The sequence below is a fragment of the Gopherus evgoodei genome, chromosome 15 (genome assembly GCF_007399415.2).
Source record: "Gopherus evgoodei ecotype Sinaloan lineage chromosome 15, rGopEvg1_v1.p, whole genome shotgun sequence".
Taxonomy (NCBI): domain Eukaryota; kingdom Metazoa; phylum Chordata; order Testudines; family Testudinidae; genus Gopherus; species Gopherus evgoodei.
In genome coordinates this window covers 13,088,857-13,109,874 of record NC_044336.1, presented here as the reverse complement: position 1 = coordinate 13,109,874, position 21,018 = coordinate 13,088,857, and the positions used below count along the sequence as shown (strand labels likewise).

The 21,018-nt window shown below is 47.9% G+C and overlaps 1 protein-coding gene across 20 annotated transcripts in view; it reads left to right on the top strand.

The window, feature by feature from the left end:
• LOC115635509 overlaps positions 1-20,039 on the top strand; it is a 71,143-nt gene extending 51,104 nt beyond the window's left edge. For 15 of the 20 annotated variants that reach the window (XR_003996620.1, XR_003996607.1, XR_003996618.1 and 12 more), the window contains 3 exons: positions 18,468-18,524; positions 19,173-19,250; positions 19,603-20,039. Coding sequence is in view for 1 of the 20 variants with exons in the window: in XM_030534394.1 (XP_030390254.1) it covers positions 18,468-18,524; positions 18,975-19,095 (178 nt within the window). In the remaining 19 variants the exon portion in view is untranslated. Of the gene's footprint in view, positions 1-2,074; positions 2,248-18,467; positions 18,525-18,885; positions 19,106-19,172; positions 19,251-19,602 lie in introns of those variants that run through there. The other 5 variants (XR_003996611.1, XM_030534394.1, XR_003996604.1 and 2 more) reach the window with 3 other exon arrangements.
• Positions 20,040-21,018: the final 979 nt, after the last annotated feature.

The following is a 21,018-nucleotide window of genomic DNA, read 5'->3' as shown; positions in this document are numbered from 1 at the left end:
GGTTCCCTTGGTTTTCTTTGCAGCCATTTCATTTCTCTTCTTTGCTTTTCCTTGTTCCATTTAGGTTTGGTCACTTTCCCTACTGCATCATTTATCTTCCTATTCCCTTGTCTCATTCACTCTTTCCTCTACATTTTTTAGGGAGGCCCCGTCTCTCTCTCTCTCTCTCTCTGTCCGCTCCTGCCATTGTCCTTTTCAGTCACTCTAGTCTCCTCTCCTCGGCAGTCCCTCTTTTCTGCCTCTCTGCTCTGTCTCCCATCTTCACATCCTGCCCCCCTCTGAACCAGAGCTCGCTCTGCCAGCTATTCTGCCACGCCTGCCTCCATAGTGGCCTGGAAATGACAGGATGCTGACATGCCAGCAGTCAGAGAGCAAAGAGAGCAGAGTCTTGTCAGTTTCAAGCTGCTTTGCTTCGTTTCAGCACAGCCGTACAAGATCAAGTGTGTTCTAGGACATACTCCATGTTCTGCGCCGCAGGAGGTGCTGAAGCGATGCTGCCATTGCTCCTCCCCAGCCCATATTCCCTCTCCAATTCCCCAGCTTTAATGTTCTAGCCTCTCTCTCTTCCCTTTTCTGTACCAGCTTCATTGCCTCTTCCACTGCCTTTGCTCTCCTGTGTTGCCTCTTCTGTTCCATGGATATGCTGGGAGCGGTGTGAAATTTACTCGGCTCCTGGTCTAAGAGGGGGAAGTAAGTTCAAGCCAAGACTTCTTCCAACTCCCAACAGCTTTGCGTCTGCCCATTAGATATTCCTGTGCATTGCTGCCCACTTTGATTTAACTCTAGTTCTCAGTTTAACCTTCTAGTTTAACATTTAATTCTAGTTCTCAGGATGAAACACTTCTCTTGTGTATGCTGCAGTCCTGATTTTGAGTGCCATCCCTTGCTTTTCCCTTGTAACTTCTTGCAACTGGCTGTCATGTGCCAGGCCCCTGTATGGAGCTGTAGGGCCATTCTCCTGACTCACCCTGACAACCAGAACAGGGGAGTCTCATTAGCACCATTAAAGATGGAGAGTTTCTTTGAGGGGACAGAGAATTCAAGGGGTAGAGGAAAAATGGTTGCGCAGGGATAAATCCTTACCAGCCCTCTCTGGAAAGAGTTTTGGAGCTCATGTCTGTATGTACAACCTTGTCTTAGGCCTGCATTACTGTAATTAAGAATCAAGGCAATCCCCAAGAAAAGGAGTGGGGGTATTTGAGGACTCTCCACTGTGTGCGTGATGTGTTAGGCATGCTGTGTGAATGCAACCCCATATCAGAATCAGCGTGCCCGAAAAGTGTTTCGGGAGGAAGGAGCAGCCTTTTGTGTGTGCAGGGGGTAGACTTTTCAATCCCAGGGCCCATCTCGGTACTGCTTCCCACCCTAGACAGTGCTTGTGTTCTCTGGATGGAAAAAATGCTGCTCGGTGTCTCTGCTCTTTTTGCTCTGGGATCTTTCAGCTCATCTCCCCTAATGCTGCTGACACTAAGCCCTCTGGCTCCTAGAATGGATTGCACGCATTACCCACGGTGCTTTGCAGTGCAATTTCGCTCTCTCTTGAATATAACCCTGCTGTTGATTGGGAAGGCCTGGGGTGAAAAGAAATTAACAAGACTTTAGGAAATGAGAGAGACTTTAAGGAGCTCTCGCCACAGCCAGGCACCCTGCAAGGGAGAGATTTTGCCTAAAGCCTATTTAAATGCTAAGGGCTTGTTGTCGGTTTCTTACCGCCGTCATTACTGAGAACCAACAGATTTGTGTGTAAATTGCAGCTTAAGTTGTGCCCTCTCTAACACTGAGCCCTGTGGGGACGCGAGGTATAACCAAAGGCAGAATGCACCTGTGTGTATGTGTGTTGTCTCTTAACACTGCAGCACAAGCTTGAGCTTCAAGGAAAAAGTTAAAGCAACATGCAAAAGCCAATGCAAGCCCTGCAGAGGCTGCCAAATGCTGTGACATTAGCTGCTTCGCTTTCCCTCTCTTTGCAGAGATAACAGTGCTCTGCAGCAGCATTCTGGTATCTTTCTGTGCTGGCTTCCTTAATCCTCCCCTGCTCATGTCCACACTGTTTGCTCTTCCTGCAGCTTCCGAGCTGCTGCCCCAGCTCTGCAGAGGCCTGTATGTGCTACACATGCAGAGCAGGGAGCAGAACCCTTGTCAGAGGTTGTCCTGCAGGAGGCAGCCCTGTGCCACGGAGCAGCGTGAAGAGTACAGGAGGGTGTGGCTTGGACGGGCTGCTCAGTCTGGTTACGAAGTAGGTGCCAGGTGGGTATAAATGCAGAAAGAAGCCCAGAAATACTTCCCCATCCCAGCCCACCAAACCACCCTCCTCAGCTCATTGAGGTTCCACCCGAAGAATCGCTCCTTCTGAAAGGCCCACAAAAAGTTAATCATTTTAACTGAAAACAAACATCCTACTCACCCCCTTCCTGGGGGCTTCCCAAAGCCTCCTCCTTCTTCTGTGCCTGTCTTGGGTAGCATGTGAGCAGGCAGACAGGGCCTATCCGGTGCAGAGCTGAGCACGCTGTCTGTCTAGCAGTTAGAAGAAGAAACTCCCTTCTGGTGTGATTAGTGTAGGAGGATGAGGAAGTCACACACCTCAACATCAGAGAGAAACTTGAAGCCTTCATGTATCTGAATCCATTCAGCAACCTTGGGGGGTTTCACCTTCCTCTGAGGCATGTGGGTGCAGGTCACTTGCCAGGATTATCTGGGTCACTTCATCATTTCCCAGCTGTTCTTCAGATGTCAGTGCACCTCTCTCCTTCCCGTTCTCTGCCTGTGGCCTCCTGTGGGCTGTAATACTTGTGGTTGCTGGGTTTAGTGGGCAGGTGCTGGCTGGTGGTGGGTGGCCTGGGATTTTCAGGAGGCCAGAGGAGAGGACATGATGGTCCTTTCTGGCCTTGAACTCCAGGACTCTATGTTGCTGTTGCCCCAGGAGCGTGAGAGCCTCGTGGTGGGGATGCAGGGGCCACAAAGAGGAGTGGCTGATGTGGAGTGTGACAGGATCCTCGCTAGTTCATTCAGCCGGCCGTCTAGCTAATTTAGATACTAAATATGGAGTTTTCCAACACAGGCCAACTTCATATGGGCTTCCCCATTCCGAGGGGCAGGGGAGTCCCTCCCCCCAACTGCCTGCACGTGAAAGAGCCTGGCACAACAGAGGAGCCAGAAGGGCAAGAACCTTAGGCCTTGTTTATGTGACCTTGCAGCCCTGGTTTAACTTAAGGGATGGACTTAAACTGATGTAATTAGAGGAGTACAAATCTCTGGGTGAATACTCTTACTGTGGTTTAACCCAGTCCTTTTGAAGTCTGACTGTAGCTGATTGGGAACAGGTCTAAACTAAAGCCTCTGTTGAACTGTCACCCAGGGGTTTGCACCAGTTTAACTAAACTGCTTTAAAAAACAATGTGACTTTCCCATGTAGACAAGGCTTGTGGCGCTGTTGGATCAACTGAGGCAGGAAATGACAGAGCCAGCACCCCTCCAGTGGGAACACCAAGCTCCCAGGCCCAAATGTTTAAGTCAAGTGCCGTTGGTAAGAGTGACCAGCCTTTCCCGCAGCTCTGGGGAGAACGCTGATCTCACAGACAGCAGGGATCTCAACCACACAGGGTTCTAGAAATCCAATGCCTCTTCAGAGAATACCCTCTCGAGGCGGCAGTCACGTCCTGAGTTAGCTGCAGCTTCTGGTCTTCAGAGGCAGGTTCTTACAAGGATACAGCTGGGAGATGAAAAAGGCTGTACGTCTGCATTACAGAGAAACAGGGTGCAGAGACGGGGCAGTAGTGCCAGGGAGGCGGGGAGAGTAGCCCGAGGATCCTGGGAAGCCGGTAATGTACTGTCACACCCAGCGCCAGACCTAAGCATCAATACCACCCCAGTAGCGTAGGTACAGTTGGGAAGGATGGAAGAGAGTGACTAGGGAAGTGCAGTATCCTGCTGACCTCTTTAAGTGTGAGCATCTGGGGAGCTGGTGGCTCTTAAATTAAAAAAGTCTCCCCTGGAATGAGCTGCCATCTGATATTACGGAGACAAACAGCTTAGCCAGCTCATAAAAAAAGAGGATTAGAGCCTTTGTGGAAAGTCTTGTGGAGAAAAGGAAATGTCTAGGGGCCTCAGCCCCTGCCACAGTCCGAGTTGAAGCAGGCATGGTGGGCTGCTCCCTGGGTGATTGAGAGCCAGGGTAAGTGGTTGCTTGCATGCCCTTTGGCAGGAGAAGCCCTGGATGCTTCTGGATTTGTGGCAGGTTGGATTTGCACAGGGCAGAGGAGGGAAGAGGGGAGCCGGGTGTGTGAGTTATTGTGACTGGTGCAAAACTCGTCTGTTCGGAGAACTGAAGTGAAACAGCCAGCTTTCCACACGGAGATCTGGAGAACTGAAACTTTGTGGTTTAAGCCCAGCTGGTGAGAGTAGTGGGTAACAGAGAGGGTGCTTTAAAAACACCCCCCATTAGATAGATAGATTAGATAATGCCATATGGGACAGGATTGTGACCCCAGGCTTTGCTGCTAACCCTCCTTGGGCCCTGATTAGCCTCCAGTTTTCCCTCATTCACCTCAAGCTCCAGGCTGCCATGCAAAGCCTTTCCCTCAAATGTCCTTCCGCAGTTACTACTGCCCTGCTGCCTTCGCTCGGGTCTAGGCACCAGGTTGGCAGGGCACTCCTTACTCTGTGAGGGCAGGTAATCTGTCCCCTCCTGGAGTCCTAGTGGAACAATGACGGGAAGGTCCTGAGCTGATCCAAGCGCCAATATTCAAGAACCTGATCCAAATGTTACTGCCTGATCCCACCCCGAGTCCAGAGCAGTCATAAATGCAGCTCGTGTCAGGGGCCGGCAGCTCAGCAGCAGCGACAGGGCTATTGGGAACCAAGCCAAAGCTTTCAACAGAATTCTCTTTGTTGAAACTTTCCTTTGCGAAACTTGTCTGCTCGTGGCAGGGGGAGCACCGGAAAGCCAGCCTGCTCCCAGATTCGTGTCATCTTGCATTTGGTGCCAGCGCATGAAGCAAACACTGTCACGGAACCTAACTCAGATTCAAAGACAAGCCCCATTTCTTATTCAGATCACGTTACCCAGGCTCCCCAAAAAGATTCATTGATTCATATCTTAAAAGGAAAAGCCTTCAGAACCCGTTAAATCTGTCTTCCCCTTCCATCCCTGCTCTCAAGGTCTAGGGCAGAGAGCATTACCTAGGCTGCTCACACCACCTTGCTTTTGAACTGGGGCTCTCACCATGTCAGTCAAGCTTGTTTGGAACGGATAGGCTGCATCCCAGGGCAAGACGTGTCCTCAAGTGAGTTCACTGAGCTCGCTGGGCTGACTCCAGCTGTGGAAAAGCGTCATTTCTTTATTCCAAAGAATGGCCAGAAATAATTTCTGTTCAATTAACACAGATGTTCAGCTGGTGGAAACTGGCGCAAATCCACAAGCTCCGGCCATGTATACTAGCCAAAGATCAAGACCCGGTAACTGGAGAAGCAATTCCAGCCACAGTTCAGGTCCTGCACTGGATTCTTTGGGAGGTGCGACTTCTTGCTCATGACACTCAGAACTGTGAGCCTCTGCATGACCCCTCTCATCCTCAGCAAGTGAGAGCTTTGCTGCTGCTAAGCTACGTGTCAGCTCCCTGACACACCTATTCATCAGCCTTGCCAGCAAACTCTTCAGCACTCTGCCTGGCCAACCCTTGCCTGCCAGGTAACAATCAGTGCACCCCAGTCCCTGAGTTCCCCAGAGACAGCTCTCTGCCATGCCCAGTCCCTCTCACTGGACACTTGCAGAAGTTACTGAGTTCACTGCCTCCAAAGAGACAGACACACATCGGCCTCTTTGGCTAGCTGAGCACTCACTCTCCAGTTTAATACGCAGCACTCACAGGGTTGTGTAATAAAACAAGGATACGTTTATTAACAATAAGAGAGACAGATGCGGTTATAAACTCAACAAAACCCGCTCTCTGGTGAACAAAACTTAATTTCAGCCAGTTAAAGTCTGAATCTAAGCGGGTTTTTCACTTGTGTTAAATTTCCAGCAACTCTTGCCTCCCAGGCCCAGAGGATCCAGTTTTCATAGGGGCAATGGTGCTATGCCCCCTGTCATCCCCGCAGTGAAAGATAACTAAAATGTCTCTGCCCCCCTTATATTACTCAAAGTCTTTGGTCTCTGTTTTGAAAGCCAGGAAGGTTCCTGAGGTGCAGACTGTCTGCTGGTGTGATCACTAAGCGGTCCCCCTGCTCGTATAGCTTAATGGCATCGTTAACTTTATAGAATCATAGACTCATAGTCATAGGATTGGAAGGTAACTCGAGAGGTCATCTAGTCCAGTCCCCTGCACTCGTGGCAGGAGCAAGCATTATCTAGACCATCCCTGACAGGGGTTTATCTAACTTGCTCTTAAAAATCTCCAGTGATGGAGATTCCACAACCTCCCTAGGCAATTTATTCCAGTGCTTTACCATCCCGACAGTTAGGAAGTTTTTCCTAATGTCCAAACTAAACTGCCCTGGTTGTAATTTAAGCCCATTGCTTCTTGTCCTATCCTCAGATGTTAAGGAGAATATTTTTTTTCCCTCTTCCTTGTAACAATCTTTTATGTACTTGAAAACTGTTATCATGTCCCCTCTCAGTCTTCTCCTCCCCAGACTAAACAAACCCAGTTTTTTCAATCTTCCCTCATAGTTCATGTTTTCTAGATCTTTAATCATTTTTGTTGCTCTCCTCCAGACTTTCTCCAATTTGTCCACATTTTTCCTGAAGTGTGGCACCCAGAACTGGACACAATACTCCAGTTGAGGCCTTATCAGTACAGAATAGAGCAAAAAAATTATTTCTCGTGTCTTGCTTCCAACACTCCTGCTAATACATCCCAGAATGATATTTGCTTTCTTTGCAGCCATGTTCACTCATATTTAGCTTGTGATCCACTATGACCCCTAGATCCCTTTCTGCAGTACTCCGTCCTAGGCAGTCATTTCCCATTTTGTATGTGTGCGACTGAGATTATTCCTTCCGAAGTGGAGCACTTTGCATTTGCCATTATTGAATTTCATCCTATTTTCTTCAGACCATTTCTCCAGTTTGTTCAAATTATTTTGAATTTTAATCCTATTCTCCAAAGCACTTGCAACCCCTCCCAGCTTGGTATGATTCGCAAATTGTTTGTAAGTGTACTCTCTATTCCATTATCTAAATCACTGATAAAGATATTGAACAGAACAGGACCCCACTCAATATGCCATTCCAGCTTGACTGTAACCACTGATAACTACTCTCTGGGAATAGTTTTTGAACGAGTTATATACCCCCTTATGGTAGTTCCAGCTAGGCTGTATTTCCCTAGTGTGTTTATGAGAAGGGTATGTGAGACAGTATCAAAAGCCTTACTAAAGTCAAGATATACCACATCTATCACTTCCCTCTATCCACAAGACTTGTTATCCTGTCAAAGAAAGCAAGTAGGTTGGTTTGACACAATTTGTTCTTGACAAATGCATGCTGACTGTTACCTGTCACCTTATTATCTTCCAGGTGTTTGCAAATTGATTGCTTGATTATTTGCTCCATTAGCTTTCCAGGAACTGAAGTTTAGCTGTCTCGTCTGTAATTCCCCAGGTTGTCCTTATTTCCCTTTGTATAGATGGGAACTATGGGTATGGCTACACTTGAAATTTCAAAGCGCTGCTGCGGCAGTGCTGCGGGAGTGCTGCCGCGGCAGCGCTTTGAAGTGTGAGTGTGGTCGGAGCGCCAGCGCTGGGAGAGAGCTCTCCCAGCGCTGCATGTAAACCACATCCCTTACGGGTGTAGCGTGCAGCACTGGGAGCCGCGCTACCAGCGCTGCGGCACTGATTACACTGAGGCTTTACAGCGCTGTATCTTGCAGCGCTCAGGGGGGTGTTTTTTCACACCCCTGAGCGCGAAAGTTGCAGCGCTGTAAAGTGCCAGTGTAGCCAAGGCCATATATTTGCCCTTTTCCAGTCCTCTGGAATCTCTCCCATCTTCCATGATTTTTCAAAGATAATCACTAATAGCTCAGATACCCTCTCCGTCAGCTTCTGGAGTACTCTAGGATGTATTTCATAAGGCCCTGTTGCTATGTAAATGTGCCTTCATTGTCCTCTGGTTTACAAAGCTTGACCCAGCCAGGTGATGTGTGACATTTTCAATCAGAACAATACAAACCACACAGCAGTTGTGCTGCACTCAATAGTTCCACTGAAGCCAATGGGATGTCAAGGTGAGTAAGGAATGCAGGATCTGCTTCCTGTTTGGTGCTTTACAGGGTTAAACGCAGGGTAGTGTATGGTATAAATGACAGAAGGCAGTAGGGTAAAGGCACTGTATGTGCGGTGCATGTAGATATGCACATGAAAGCAGTGGAGTAAAGGCACTGTATGTGCGATGCATGTAGATATGCACATGAAAGCAGTGGGGTAAAGGCACTGGATGTGCGGTGCATGTAGATATGCACATGAAAGCAGTGGAGTAAAGGCACTGGATGTGCGATGCATGTAGATATGCACATGAAAGCAGTGGGGTAAAGGCACTGGATGTGCGGTGCATGTAGATATGCACATGAAAGCAGTGGGGTAAAGGCACTGTATGTGTGATGCATGTAGATATGCACATGAAAGCAGTGGGGTAAAGGCACTGGATGTGCGGTGCATGTAGATATGCACATGAAAGCAGTGGGATAAAGGCACTGTATGTGCGGTGCATGTAGATATGCACATGAAAGCAGTGGGGTAAAGGCACTGGATGTGCGATGCATGTAGATATGCACATGAAAGCAGTGGGGTGAAGGCACTGTATTTGCGGTGCATGTAGATATGCACATGAAAGGAGAAGCAGTCATTCTGCTTTGTATAAGCTGGGCCTTTAAACATAGAGGAATCCCCTTGGCTGCTGTGAGCTGCCATCAGTTCAGAATGCAAAATGGGGCAGGCCGAGTCTCTGTAGTCTGTCTGTCGGTCTGTGGCTACTGCCAAAAGATGGTGGTGGTGGCGGGGGGGCGGGGACGGGTTCAGCCAGATAAGTAACATGCAGTAGTTATCTCACTGTAAAATCCTAGTGCAGACAAGGTACCTGGAGTGTTTCCTGCGAGGTAGCCAGGTGAGGCCAGCGCTATCCTTCTGCCCATGGCTGACCTCACTACTTTTCCTCATGGTGAAAATGACAGTGCTTGTCTGCACCAGGATTTTACAGCAGGATAGCTTGCGTGTGAGTCAGCCTGTGGCTAAAGGCGCCTTCTTTTAGCAGTGAGACTAAAGCCTAAATATGTGTCTCCTTGACCCTGCTTTTGTCTTTCTCATGGAGGCTTCTCTCTTTGTTGCTCTCCTGACCCTGAAATAAAAGTCACCTTGCCTAGAATATATACGGTTTGCCTGGGAAAATGAAATGTCATGGTGCATAAACTAAGCACACTCTCAGAAGACCAACAGCAAAAGGGAAAAAACAAAGAGGGTTGGGGAAACGAGAAGATGTTGCTGTAGGTTTTCAGAGGAGACTTGAAAAGGGACAAAGGTCTGATGAGGAGAAGTCTCCTCCGGAGGACAGGACCTGCAGAGGGGAAGGCGCTTGCATCACTTTCGAGCCTGCGTGAAGGGACAGAGAAAAGAGGAGGGGAGTAGCGATGGGCAAGGGGCCTAACAGATCGACAGCAGGAGCAAGTCTGTGGGGAATTACATGCAATCCGCAGCTTGTCAGATTAGCAGCGAGGGAGGGTATGGAGAGAGGGGTAATTCAGAGCCTTGTAAACACAGATGGGGGGTGAGGGGATGGAAAAGGAGGAGTCTGGGGCCGTGTACCCAGAGAGAGGGAGAAAGCAGGGCTGGAGTACCTACAGACGGGTGTAATGAGCACTATAGGGCACGCAGACAGATAGGAAGGATAGGAGATAAGTAGAAGATAGAAGGCAGCATATGGAAACCTTATGGCCAGAGACAGGAAGTCGGGGAGGGGAGGTCCGTCTGATGGGGGAAGGGTGTGTGCAGGACAGACTCACTACATAGAGGGGACACTTGCCTTGGGGCTGTCATATCTGGGGCTGGCCCATTACATGAGAACGAAGTGAAAAGCCTAAACCAACTAAGAGCTAAAGCGTTCATGGACCGGCTGCCCGGCCCCTTCCTACGCAAAAATCAGAGGAGTGTGTCCTCATTTGTTGCCCATTAATTACATCTGATCCTGCTCTAATCCCGTCTAAAACCGGTCATGAGCAACTGCAGGTGACCGAGTGACTGGAAAACAACCTGCTGGCTGGGTCTCGCATGCTAGCTGTGGGAGCAGACAGGACCAGGCTGAGAGCAGCAGAGCTGCTCTGCCACTGCCCCCTTGGTAGAACCAGGGATGTGGCCGGCCTTCTGCTTTCTATGGTGATGGGGGAAGAGCCATGTGCACCACCCTCCTGGTCATCAGCACCCTGGCCATCCTGCTTCGGCGCCACTTCTTCAACAGGGTCAAACCGTACGTCATTCCTCATCTCTTTGCCCTGTGGTGGGGAGGAGAGGGGGCATGGGAGTTGGCCCTTTCTAAGAAGCCCAGCTGCATCGGCATTATCTAATATGCTTGAAATGTATGGGTCTGCAGCCACAAGGGGCAGTAGTTATTGCTACTGCTCAGCACCTTATCTAAGGTTATGGGTAGTTTCCAATTAATGTCCTCTATTGTACCAGATATAGGGGGGACTCTACCTCTCTGGCACCTGATATAGACATAGGCCTGATTTCACTTATACCAGCAACTCCACCGAGAGTCACACCCCTGTATAACTGGTGTGAGATCAGGATCAGGCCCCATACATGCCCTGGCAGATGCACGGCCTCTGTTATCTAACAAGCTTTTTCCTTCCCTGACTCTTATAATCCCGTTCCGGGATCCTTAAATCTCTTTTATGGGCCTCATTAGCACAACTTTGGGCTTGGTGGGGCAGGACTGTGTTCTTATCACTCCTGAACCCTTTTCAGACCTTAGGGAAATGTCTGCAGATCAAGAGTGTAAGGCTGTTTCCTTTCCGTAATGTGTATGCCCAATGCCATGATTCAGTGTATCTGATCATGCAGATGGTTTTGTATGGACATTAACCCGTGTTTGCACTTGTTTACTGTGATCGGAAAAGCTGCAACTAGCATTGCTGTGTATATAAATTCTGTCTCGGTTTGGAGCAATCTACACTGCCCGACTCTGCGTGTGCATTGGGAATGACATTCTACCACCACTAATTACATACTGGCAGAACTGCATTTCCAAAGGAGCCTTCATCTGTGTTCTCCGTGTGTGGTCCAGAAGTGCTGAGTGTGCACCCTCAAATCCCCCTGAAGATAACGAGAGCCGAGGGCTCTCAGGGATCTCACAGGAGCAAGCCCTGCGCAGTGCAGATGTGCAAACCTGCAGGTGCAAGATGGTGCTGCCAGTTTTAGTGCTGCTCTGTGACATTTTCTGGCAATATGTAAATGTCCCTTCTGCGCAGGGAGGGTTCTGATTTAGGGTAGTCTCTCCAATGGGCTGAATTTGGCAATGAGCCTTTAATAGCTAAGCCTGAGATGCTGCCACACTTACTTGTGCATTCCATGAGTAGCCCCACTCAAGTAAATGTGAGGGTCGCTATGTAGTTCTCCGGACATGTGCAGCAAGGGTCTGTTTTGTACAGTGGGACCTGCTTATGCAGTGTCGAGCACCTGTAAAGCCCATTGATTTCAGTAGTATTGCTATTTGTATTATAGTCTCGTCTAGAGGCCCCAGCTGCAATCCTTGTGCCAGGTGCTGTACAAACGCACACTGAGAAACAGTCCCCGCCCTAAAGAGGGACACCCCAAAGAGAGTGCCCAAGGTCACCCAGCAGCAGGCTTCTTAACTCACAGCAGACTGCCACGTCTGCTGGACTCCATTGTCTCTCACAGGGGAGGGATCAGTGGATGGTTGAGGTTTTCAGATCTTGGTCAGCACCTGTCCCAGTTTGGCTCAGATGGAAACAACTCAGCACTAATGGCACTGTGCTCACAGCGGAGCAGGATGAAAGCCCCCAAATGGCTTCGCCGCACTCCAGCGGGCTGAGCTGGAGCGAGGGGGCCTCTGCAGAGAGCGCAGCTGTTCTCTTCAAAGAGAGACTCGGCTTGAAGAGGTTTCTTTTGTAGACACAGAAATCTATTTACCGGCAGAGAGTGGAGACATCTGAAAGCGGGTCGGTGAAATTGGCATTTAAAGAGCCAGCTTCCGTCATGGCGGAGACGAAAAAGTGTCTGATTCAAGGCAGGGTCTGGATGGTCCAAGCTGCCTCTTGGACTGCCTGTAGCAGACACAGAATTAAAGACTAATTGGTTGCCCGAGAAATCATGTTATAAATAAAAGCCCACGTGCTGGCTCTATGCTATCCGGGCAGGAAGGGAAATGCCCTTTCACGGAGGGAGACAGGACTGAGGAACATGCCCAGCTGACATTCTGCAGGCCCTCCACATGCTGAGTTGCAAAGAGCAGGACACTGCCTGGTAACAACAGCTGTAAAGCTTTGGCAGGGTGGTCCAGTGGCCAGTTGAGTACGTACCCAGGGTCCAGGCCGGCATGGTTGCTCCCTGTAGCCGACTGTGCTGCCATGGCTTCACAGCTAGTGTTACTCAAGCTAGTGTTCATTTAGCTCAGTGGTTCTCAAACTCTGGATCTGGATCCCCAAAGTGGGTCATGACCCCATTTTAGTGGGATTGCCAGGGCTGGCTTAGACTTGCCGGGGCTCAGGGCCAAGCCAAAGCCTGAGGGATTCAGCCCTGGGCGGTGGGGCTCAGTAACAGGCCCCCAGATTCGGTCTGAAGCCCTTGGGCTTTGGTTTTGACCCCTTCTCCACCCAGGGTGGTGGGACTCCTGGGGTCATGTAGTCATTTTTGTTGTCAGAAGGGGGTCGCAGTGCTATACAGTTTGAGAACTCCTGATCTAGCTAGATCACAGCTAGCTGGGACATGTCTACACATGCAGCAATCACACCTCTCACTTGCTTTGTAGATGGTTGTCAGAGGGTGTGTTCCATCATGGTGATGTCACTACAGTAGCCTGTAGATTTGAGTGTCAACCGCCCTGATCCTCTGCTTGGAGAACTCTCACTCTCAGCACAAGCATTCTTTGTGGGTAGCCAGAACGCAGCTCGTTTCGCAGCCAAGGGGGACAAAGCAAAGAGAGAGAGTCTGGCCTGCAGTTATGATCTATTACTCCCTGTGGCTGTAAGTGTACATGGGGTGTTACAAAAAATAAAAGAAGACCTGGTCCCTGCTCTTAGCTCATGGTCTAAATCAACACATGAATTGTAACACCAGGCATGGGGAGGGAAATAGGTAGAAACCTGGGCTGGAATGTAGGTAGAAGCCAAGATGCCTGGGGTGAGCGTGTGAAGTTTGAACTTGCTGCAGTAGGAACCAGTGAGGAGGTGAAAGGACTCCAAAGTGTGTGTGATGTCATCAAAGGAGCAGGAGCAGAAGCTTTTAAGGCCAGAAGAGGCCACTGTGATCATCGAGTCTGCACAGCTGAGCCCAAAGAACCTCACGCAATAATTTCTACTTCCAGTCCATAACTTCTGTAGGAATGAAACCCACATCTCCTGAGTCTTACTCCAGGTTTGAGCTACTAAACCCCAGTGAGTCAGTCACAGGGCCAACCTGAAGTAGAAGGAGGACTAGAATTCACGGGTTCCTGTTCCATACAGAGGCACAAGACCATGCTTTCCATCTGGAACCCATTGGCAAAGTGTGGGCCACATCCCCTGTGGTGGTTAGTCATTATACATCTCATGATGAAGACGTTCCCATCTGAAAACCAAGCCCAGAGTCAAGCAAAGCTCTCAACAACCTAACGCTGCATGGAGAAAATCCACTCTGCTACATAGGCGCCTCCCTCTTTCTCCACCCATGCACCAAAAATCAGAGCGTGTGTTATGAGAAAGAATGAGTGCAGACAAATGAGGAGCAGAGTGAAGATTAGCTTATGTAAGATTCTCTGTACACGGTCTGCTGTTTATGCAACTTGATGGTTGCAGGGGTCAGGCCTTGAGCTTCTGGTGACTTCAGCTTATAGTCTCATGACTGGAGAGGATACTGTTCTTCTGCATTGGCGTGGCCTTGCCTCTGCTCCTTGTTGAGTCTCTCCTGCCTCCAGGTTTCGGCTGCCAGAGGGGTGATGGTCCCCAGTGTGTTTGCCAGGATGGATCAAATGTACTCATGAGATTTCTGTCCATTGGAAATTAAAAGCAAATTGAAATTCTAAACTGGACTAGTCTTTCCCTGGAAGGAAAGGGGATCAGGAATGTGACTTCCTGGGCTTTTGCTTTCTATATAAGTTATTGTTTGTTCTTAGTTTTAGCCAATAGTTGATGGGAAGATGATAGAGATTCCAGGCTGCATATCAGAGGGTACTTCTGCTTTGTCTTTCTTTCTCACACCCTCCTCCTTGGTTCTCATTAGATGGCACTGCCTTTTCAGTAATATCTGTTTATCTGTTAATTATTAATAATACCTTGTTTTATGTAGATGGGTATGTTGCTGAAAGAAAGATATAGGATGATATGCTAGCCCTTTAAATCTGGCTACCTGTCTGTCAAGGTCCTAGTCCCAGTTTGGAACAGGGGAATTCTGGGAATTGTAGTCCCTGGGTTGCATGGGAACCGTAGCCCTGATGGCAAGGAATGTGGGAAGTAGCATAAGAAGGAGGCTTCCAAGAGAAGAACAGGAGAGATTTGGGAAGGAGAAAAGGCTTTGGACATATTGGGAGCGTGCATTGGATGGTAGCAGAGCAAAGGATGTAGCTTGGGGGAGGAGTGAGATTTGGTGTTACAAGGCTAAAAATAGCAGTGTAGACATTCCCACTTGGGCTGGATCGGACCCTGGGCTTCAGCCCAAGCAGGAATGTCTATGCTGCTTTTTGAGTCGTGGTCGCACCATGAGCCTGAGACTGTTGCCCTGGGCTCAGAGACTTGCTGCTGCCAGGTTTGGGGGGGTTGTGCAGCATAGACGTCCCCTCAGCAGCTGCCTGTTCTTTATCTCAGTTACCAAGGTTGGCTCTTGAGGAGGAAGGAGGACATGAGCTCCCCTTTGACTGAGCAGGTCCAGCAGGATGTGTAGAGCTCTCATATCCTGACAAAGGGAGTGACTGGGGGAAGGCTTGGGCTCTCATTTGGACATATTATCCCAGAAGGACAGAAGTTCTCCTAGTCTTGCTGGTGGGCTAATGAGGGGGAACCTGAAAGGACAGTTGCACATGTAAGAGCTAAACTGCTGCTAAAGAAGGGGTCTTCAGAGCCCCAGGTCAGTGAAAATGGACCCAGTAGCTTTACATCTCTTGGCTTTAACAGTGGTTCAGCTCAGTTCCATATGGAAATGGAGGTATGACCTCAGATAATTTCCACCATTGAAGCATGGCTGGCTGAGCTTCAGACAGGAGCAGCGGCTTCTTTCATCCCTGCTATGTAGCTTGTAGCTACAAACAGTGCAATCAGCATTAGCAGAAAGGCACCAACAATTGTACTGTTCATTGCTGCATGACTTTAAACATTCTCAAATTATCAAGGCCAAAAATGCATTTCAAAACAACTGGGCGTGCAAATGGCACAACTAAGCAAAACGACTCCTTCTCCTAGAATGTCTGTCAAGCAGTGACATCCACCCTCCTTGTCGCTTGTATCCATTCAGTTTGCTAGATATGCACTTTCCACTATTGTTGTGTTTTAGTCCAATATCAGCAGGCCCAGTTCCGTGTCAGCCTGTGGAGGAATTATGACAATTCTTATGTAAATGTCTGTGAACAAACAGAAGTTGGTGATGATACATTGGTTGCAACTAACATTGTGTCACGCACCTGTTTTTAATTAGTCTAGGGAAAAATATGCGCAGAAGACCATTTTGAGAGCTGCTGGTTAGAAGAGTGCTGTCTCTCAAACTGGAGAGATGTTCGTTTAGCACTCGTTTTTTTGGATTGTTTTATGTTTGATAGGTTTTTGAAAGAATTTATTTTACAGTTAATACCAGCCAATGCTTATTGATAGCCTGGCAAGTGAATGCAGAATATATCAACAAAGCAGTAAGCCCCGGCTTGTGTGTAAATATTAAGAATTCTCAATATACCTTGTACTAGAAAAGAAGAGGGTTTCTGATGATTAAACCACAGTGACAATAAGCTTGTACAATGGACTGGAATAAAAACCAGCTTTCTTTGCTTTTCAATGCAGATAAAGCTTCTGTTTGTAGAATGTAATTAATTGCTCATTCACAATCAAGAACCTTAGCATTTCCTAGTAATAATGCATTGATCATCTATGACTTTTTTTTTCAACCATTAAAAGCAGTAATAACCCTAACCATTCCCTTCTCTGGTTCCCAGTGCCTCTCGTTTGCTGTTTCTGATCGACTGCCAGCTCTCCAGGGCAAGGACTATTGTGTAGTGTGTGTCTTGTATGGGCTCAATCCTCTGTCAACACTTAACTAATAAGGCCCAGATTTTCAAAAGTGCTTTGTTTCCCATTTAACAGGCAGCCAGATTTTTCCAAAGAGTAGGTTGGCTGCTGAGCACTACAGAAAATCTGGCCCTGTTGAGGTGCCTAAATGACAGCTGATCCTCTCTGAAAAATTTGTTCCCAATTATGGGTGTTCAGCAGCTGAAAATCTGGCCCATAACAGATAAGTATTTATTCCTCTCCACTATCAGATGTAACTTGGCAGAGAATGATGCTGAAACTGCAATACCCAAAGGAACTCTGTTTTCAAAGCCATTCTTTATTCATTCATTGATTGTATTACAATAGCACTTAAAAGCCCTGACCAAGATCAGGGCCCCAATTGTACTAAGCATTGTACAAGTGCACAATGATTCGTGGTCCTTGCCCTAGAGAATTTACAATCCAAATACACAAACATTTTTTTTAAAACATGTGACTGTAAAACCACAGGCTTTGGCGAGGGGACGCAAGGGCAGGTGTGGCCCTGAGAAGTACTTTTGTCTCCCTTCTCAATGTGCTGCTGTCACGTTAACAAATATCTGGCATGTTGCAAAATGAAATCCTTAACTTGAAGCAGACTTGGTTCTTGCAGCTATTGACTGCTGGCTATGTCAGGACCCAGCAGAGCAAAAATAAAAATAAGGAGAGAAACAAAGGTTAACTGAACTGTTTCAAATTCTGAAAGATTTGAGTTTGGGGCAGAAAGTACGGGGATCCTGTATTTGCCCAGGCAAGTTCACCCTCCCCACAGGAGGCAGTACTGTTGATCAAGACACAGGTGAAAGAGTCTGTACCACATGAGAACAGAAATTTTAAAAAACCACTTTTAATTCCTGAACTTGCCTTCCTCATAGGCAATTTTGCTCTAATGCTCTGAACTCAGGAGCTCCTGAGTTCTAATTCTGGCTCTCACACTGGCTTGCTCTAGAGCTGAAGGCAACTCGCTTATGCCTCCGTTTTCAGATGTGGCCACTGAATCTGTGCGCCTCACTTCTTAGGCACCCAACCTGAAACACCTTAGTCTTTGCGCCTCAGTTTCCCTATCTCAGTAATGAAGGTAACACTACTGACCTGCTTCTCCAGGGATGGACTGGGATTAATTAGCAAGTGCTTGTAAAGCATTCTGAAGAGAAAAATACTATGTATTTTTACATGCCTGCCCACAATGTACTGCAGGATGTCACTGGATTGCTTTTCTCTTGGGTTATCCCGGGGCTAAATTAAGACCTGCTTACAAACTGCCTAGGCACTGCTCCATCATTAGTCTCTAGGAACTCTGCAATGTAAAGGTGTGAGAAATGGGCCCTATTCAAAGAGGAGATCCCTGTACTCTAACCCCACTGTACTGTTAAACATGCCTGCTGATGTTTTCAAACACACCTAAAGGAGTAAGGTGCCCAACTCCCATTGAATTTCAGTGGAAGCCCAACTCCTTTGGGCTTCCTTGAAAAATTCCAGCCCGAAAGCCCCAGTGAAGGGCTGAGTGAGGTAAGGGTGAGAAGTTGAACTGGTTGGAAAATGATGGTGGGGATGGAGGTAATGAAACACTGGCTTTGGAGGCAAAAAAAAGTTGTTTTTTCACCCCAAAACTCATATTTTGATTCCTGGCTGGGCCTCCTATGCTGCACCTTGGCCTCCTCTCTTGCCAAGCCACTGCAGTGAATCGTGGGAGTCCCTGGCCACAGGTCACCTGCGGAGACATTGTCCAGGCAGGGAACTCAGCCCACAGAGAATGATGGGGCATGAGTTCCCCCAATCACAGCTCCCAGGAGGCACTGCAGTGGCATTTCCAGACTAACATTCAGGAGTTGGGTTTTTCACTGAGAAGCTGAAATGTCCCATGGAAAGCAGACACTTTTCACACACAGAATGAGTTCAGTCCAAAACCCCATTTTCTGTCAAAAAGTTGCAGCAGAAAGCTTTTGGCCGGCCCTAGGTCGGAGGGGAGAGAGAGGGAATGCTGGGTGCCTGGCTGTGTTGTGTCAGTGTTGGTTCACCCTGTTCTCTTCCCAATTTCAGACACCCCGAGGGAGCTGAGGAGACTAAGCAGGAGGTTGGCTCAGACTCCCTCACAAGGTAATGTTGCTTCAGAATAAAAGCAGGGCATGGCGGCTGGGTGTGGGAAGGCTGTGTGGGCGTGAGAGACTTCTGAGCCCGGAGTTGGGGAAATCTTGGAAGCGAAACTCTAGCCTGGCATAGAGTATGATCATTATATTTCTGTTCCTCACTGTCTTTTCAGGGACAGATCTGAGTGTTTGTACCAGGGCTGTGCAAAATGGTGACAGCCTTTTTTCTCCCACGGAAATTTTCACAACAATTTTGTGCCCATAAAATGTAGCTTTTTGGGGCAGTTTCATGACATGGGGCTTTCATGGGGGGGAAAAGACATGCTAGAGATTGAGTAATCCCGTCCTGAACCTGTTGCTGCTGCTTCAAGTAACCACTGAGGAAAAGCAGCAGGTTTCTTTCAATTCCTAGCCGAAGTCCTTTCTCAGTGGATGCCTATTCATAATCTGGGTCCTCCAGGAGCTCTGCCCACTTCTGCTGTTTGACTACGGAAGTGCCCAGCTTCCAAGAGGCCATAGGGAGCAACTCAGCCTGGCATCAGGACACATCCGGCCCAGCCAGGAAGGTGCTGTGTGCATGACTGGCAGCAGGTGTGTATGTGGAAGGGAGATTTGTATTGGACGCTGGGGATGACCCACGGTTTTGTGCTTTGTGCAGGGAAACCAGAAAGTGAGCTCCCATCCCTGCAGGAGGCTGTCCCCCCTCAGCTCTGATCCAAGGATCAGGAAAGGAACAGTAAGCACCTCACTGCATGCTACTACCCACTGGCAGAAAACTCAGCCCTCTCACATAGTGGGGAGGGGTGGTGATGACCCAGGAACACCAGGGTTATATGTGGAGGATGGGCACTCAGTATGTGCACTCAGATCCACAGCGAAATTTCACAGCTGGCTTGATCACAACAATGGACTTTCCTTAAACCCTGGCAGTGTCCAGGAACCTCTCACCTGTTCAGTGTATATAGGAGGACGTTGGTCTCCAAGCTTCTTGCTTATCTTGGGCCGTGCTGCTATTTAATAAATAAAGGTCTTCTTGGCATGTTTTGTTTTTCGGTATTTCTGGATCTTCCCCCCGACTCTGACTGCAGGTGCTGATCGTGTCATCTCCTCAGCTTGTTCAGCAGCAACTCTTCACTTCACACCAGCCGCGGCAGTGGCTGGAAGATATTGGCCAAGACAATTAGCTACACTTCTGACAAACCCCATGCAACCAAGGGCTCTTATTCTGGCTGCTGGAGCTGAGGGGAAGAGGTTCCCATGCCTTTAATATACAGCAACTACAAGATGGCCGACAGCCCCATGGAGGTCACCTCAGCAATGCCATCCAGAAGCCATGACACAACCTCAGGGCCTGAGGTAACCAGGAAGTGATCACAATTCACCTAGGAGAAAGTCCTGCTCCCAGTGATCAGGGATTCACCCCCTGGGGAGGGTTTCCTTTTATATAAGTATGTTAATAAAAAATCACTTTGAAGACCAGGTCACTCTAGCCAATAGCATTAAAGGCGCGTTTGCTTCCATTAAATGCCAATCTCTTGGTGGTTTTATTTTGTCTCTTAGCAGCAGTGATCGTCACCTTCAGTGTTCAAGACCCTTATTACTGCAGCAGAGGAATATTTTGCATCAAAAACTTTGGAGCTGAAAACAGGCCAAAACTGGAGAATAGTTGGGTTTTGGACAAAATAGCTTGGGCTCTTGGTTTTCCAATGAAAAATCAGTTTGTTTTTGAGGATAACAGATACTTTCCATGACATCTTTTGTTTAATCGAAAACCCAGTTTTCCACTGAAAAAAAGTTCTGATGGAAAATTTTTGACCCTGCACAGTTGAGATTATTTATGGAACTTTCACTTTGAACTTCTAGACTTTCAAACATTTACTTGTTTTTAATTCAACCTTAGGCCTAGTCTACACTCAAAAGTATCAGTATAATTAGAGGTGTGGATATTTTTTTAACTAAAATAACTATACCGAGACAACCCCTGGTGTGGACACAATTATACCAGTGTAAAGGTGCCTTAACCCAGTTTAGCTTATTCCCCTGCCTATACAAAAGAGCTATATTAATATAACTGCATCCACACTAAGAGGTTGTAGTGCTTTAACTAAACTTTCCAATGTAGACAAGAATTTCCTAGTTAATGTCCACAAACTGTTTTCTAATGGATTTCCCCCTCCCACGAAGCATTTAATTAAGTCTTTATAACCTCAGCTCAATCATAATGATGGTTTTTTGTCTGGAAGTAACAACAGCCTTGGGGTGAAGAAAGTCACTGCTTAGCTGGAGCTGTTTCCATTTTTACAGCAGATTAGGAATAAAGAGAAGGACATGGAAGGTGCAGATAATTAGATATAAGAAGGATCAGGTAAAAGGAAGAGGCAGCACCATGCATTCAGTGAGGGCAAAGCAGATGAAGTGAAGGACTGTTCTGCTGAAGGCTGGAATACATTGCAGCTTCCCAGATATGGCCCAGAGGCTCTGTTGGTGTAAATTGGCTTAACTCC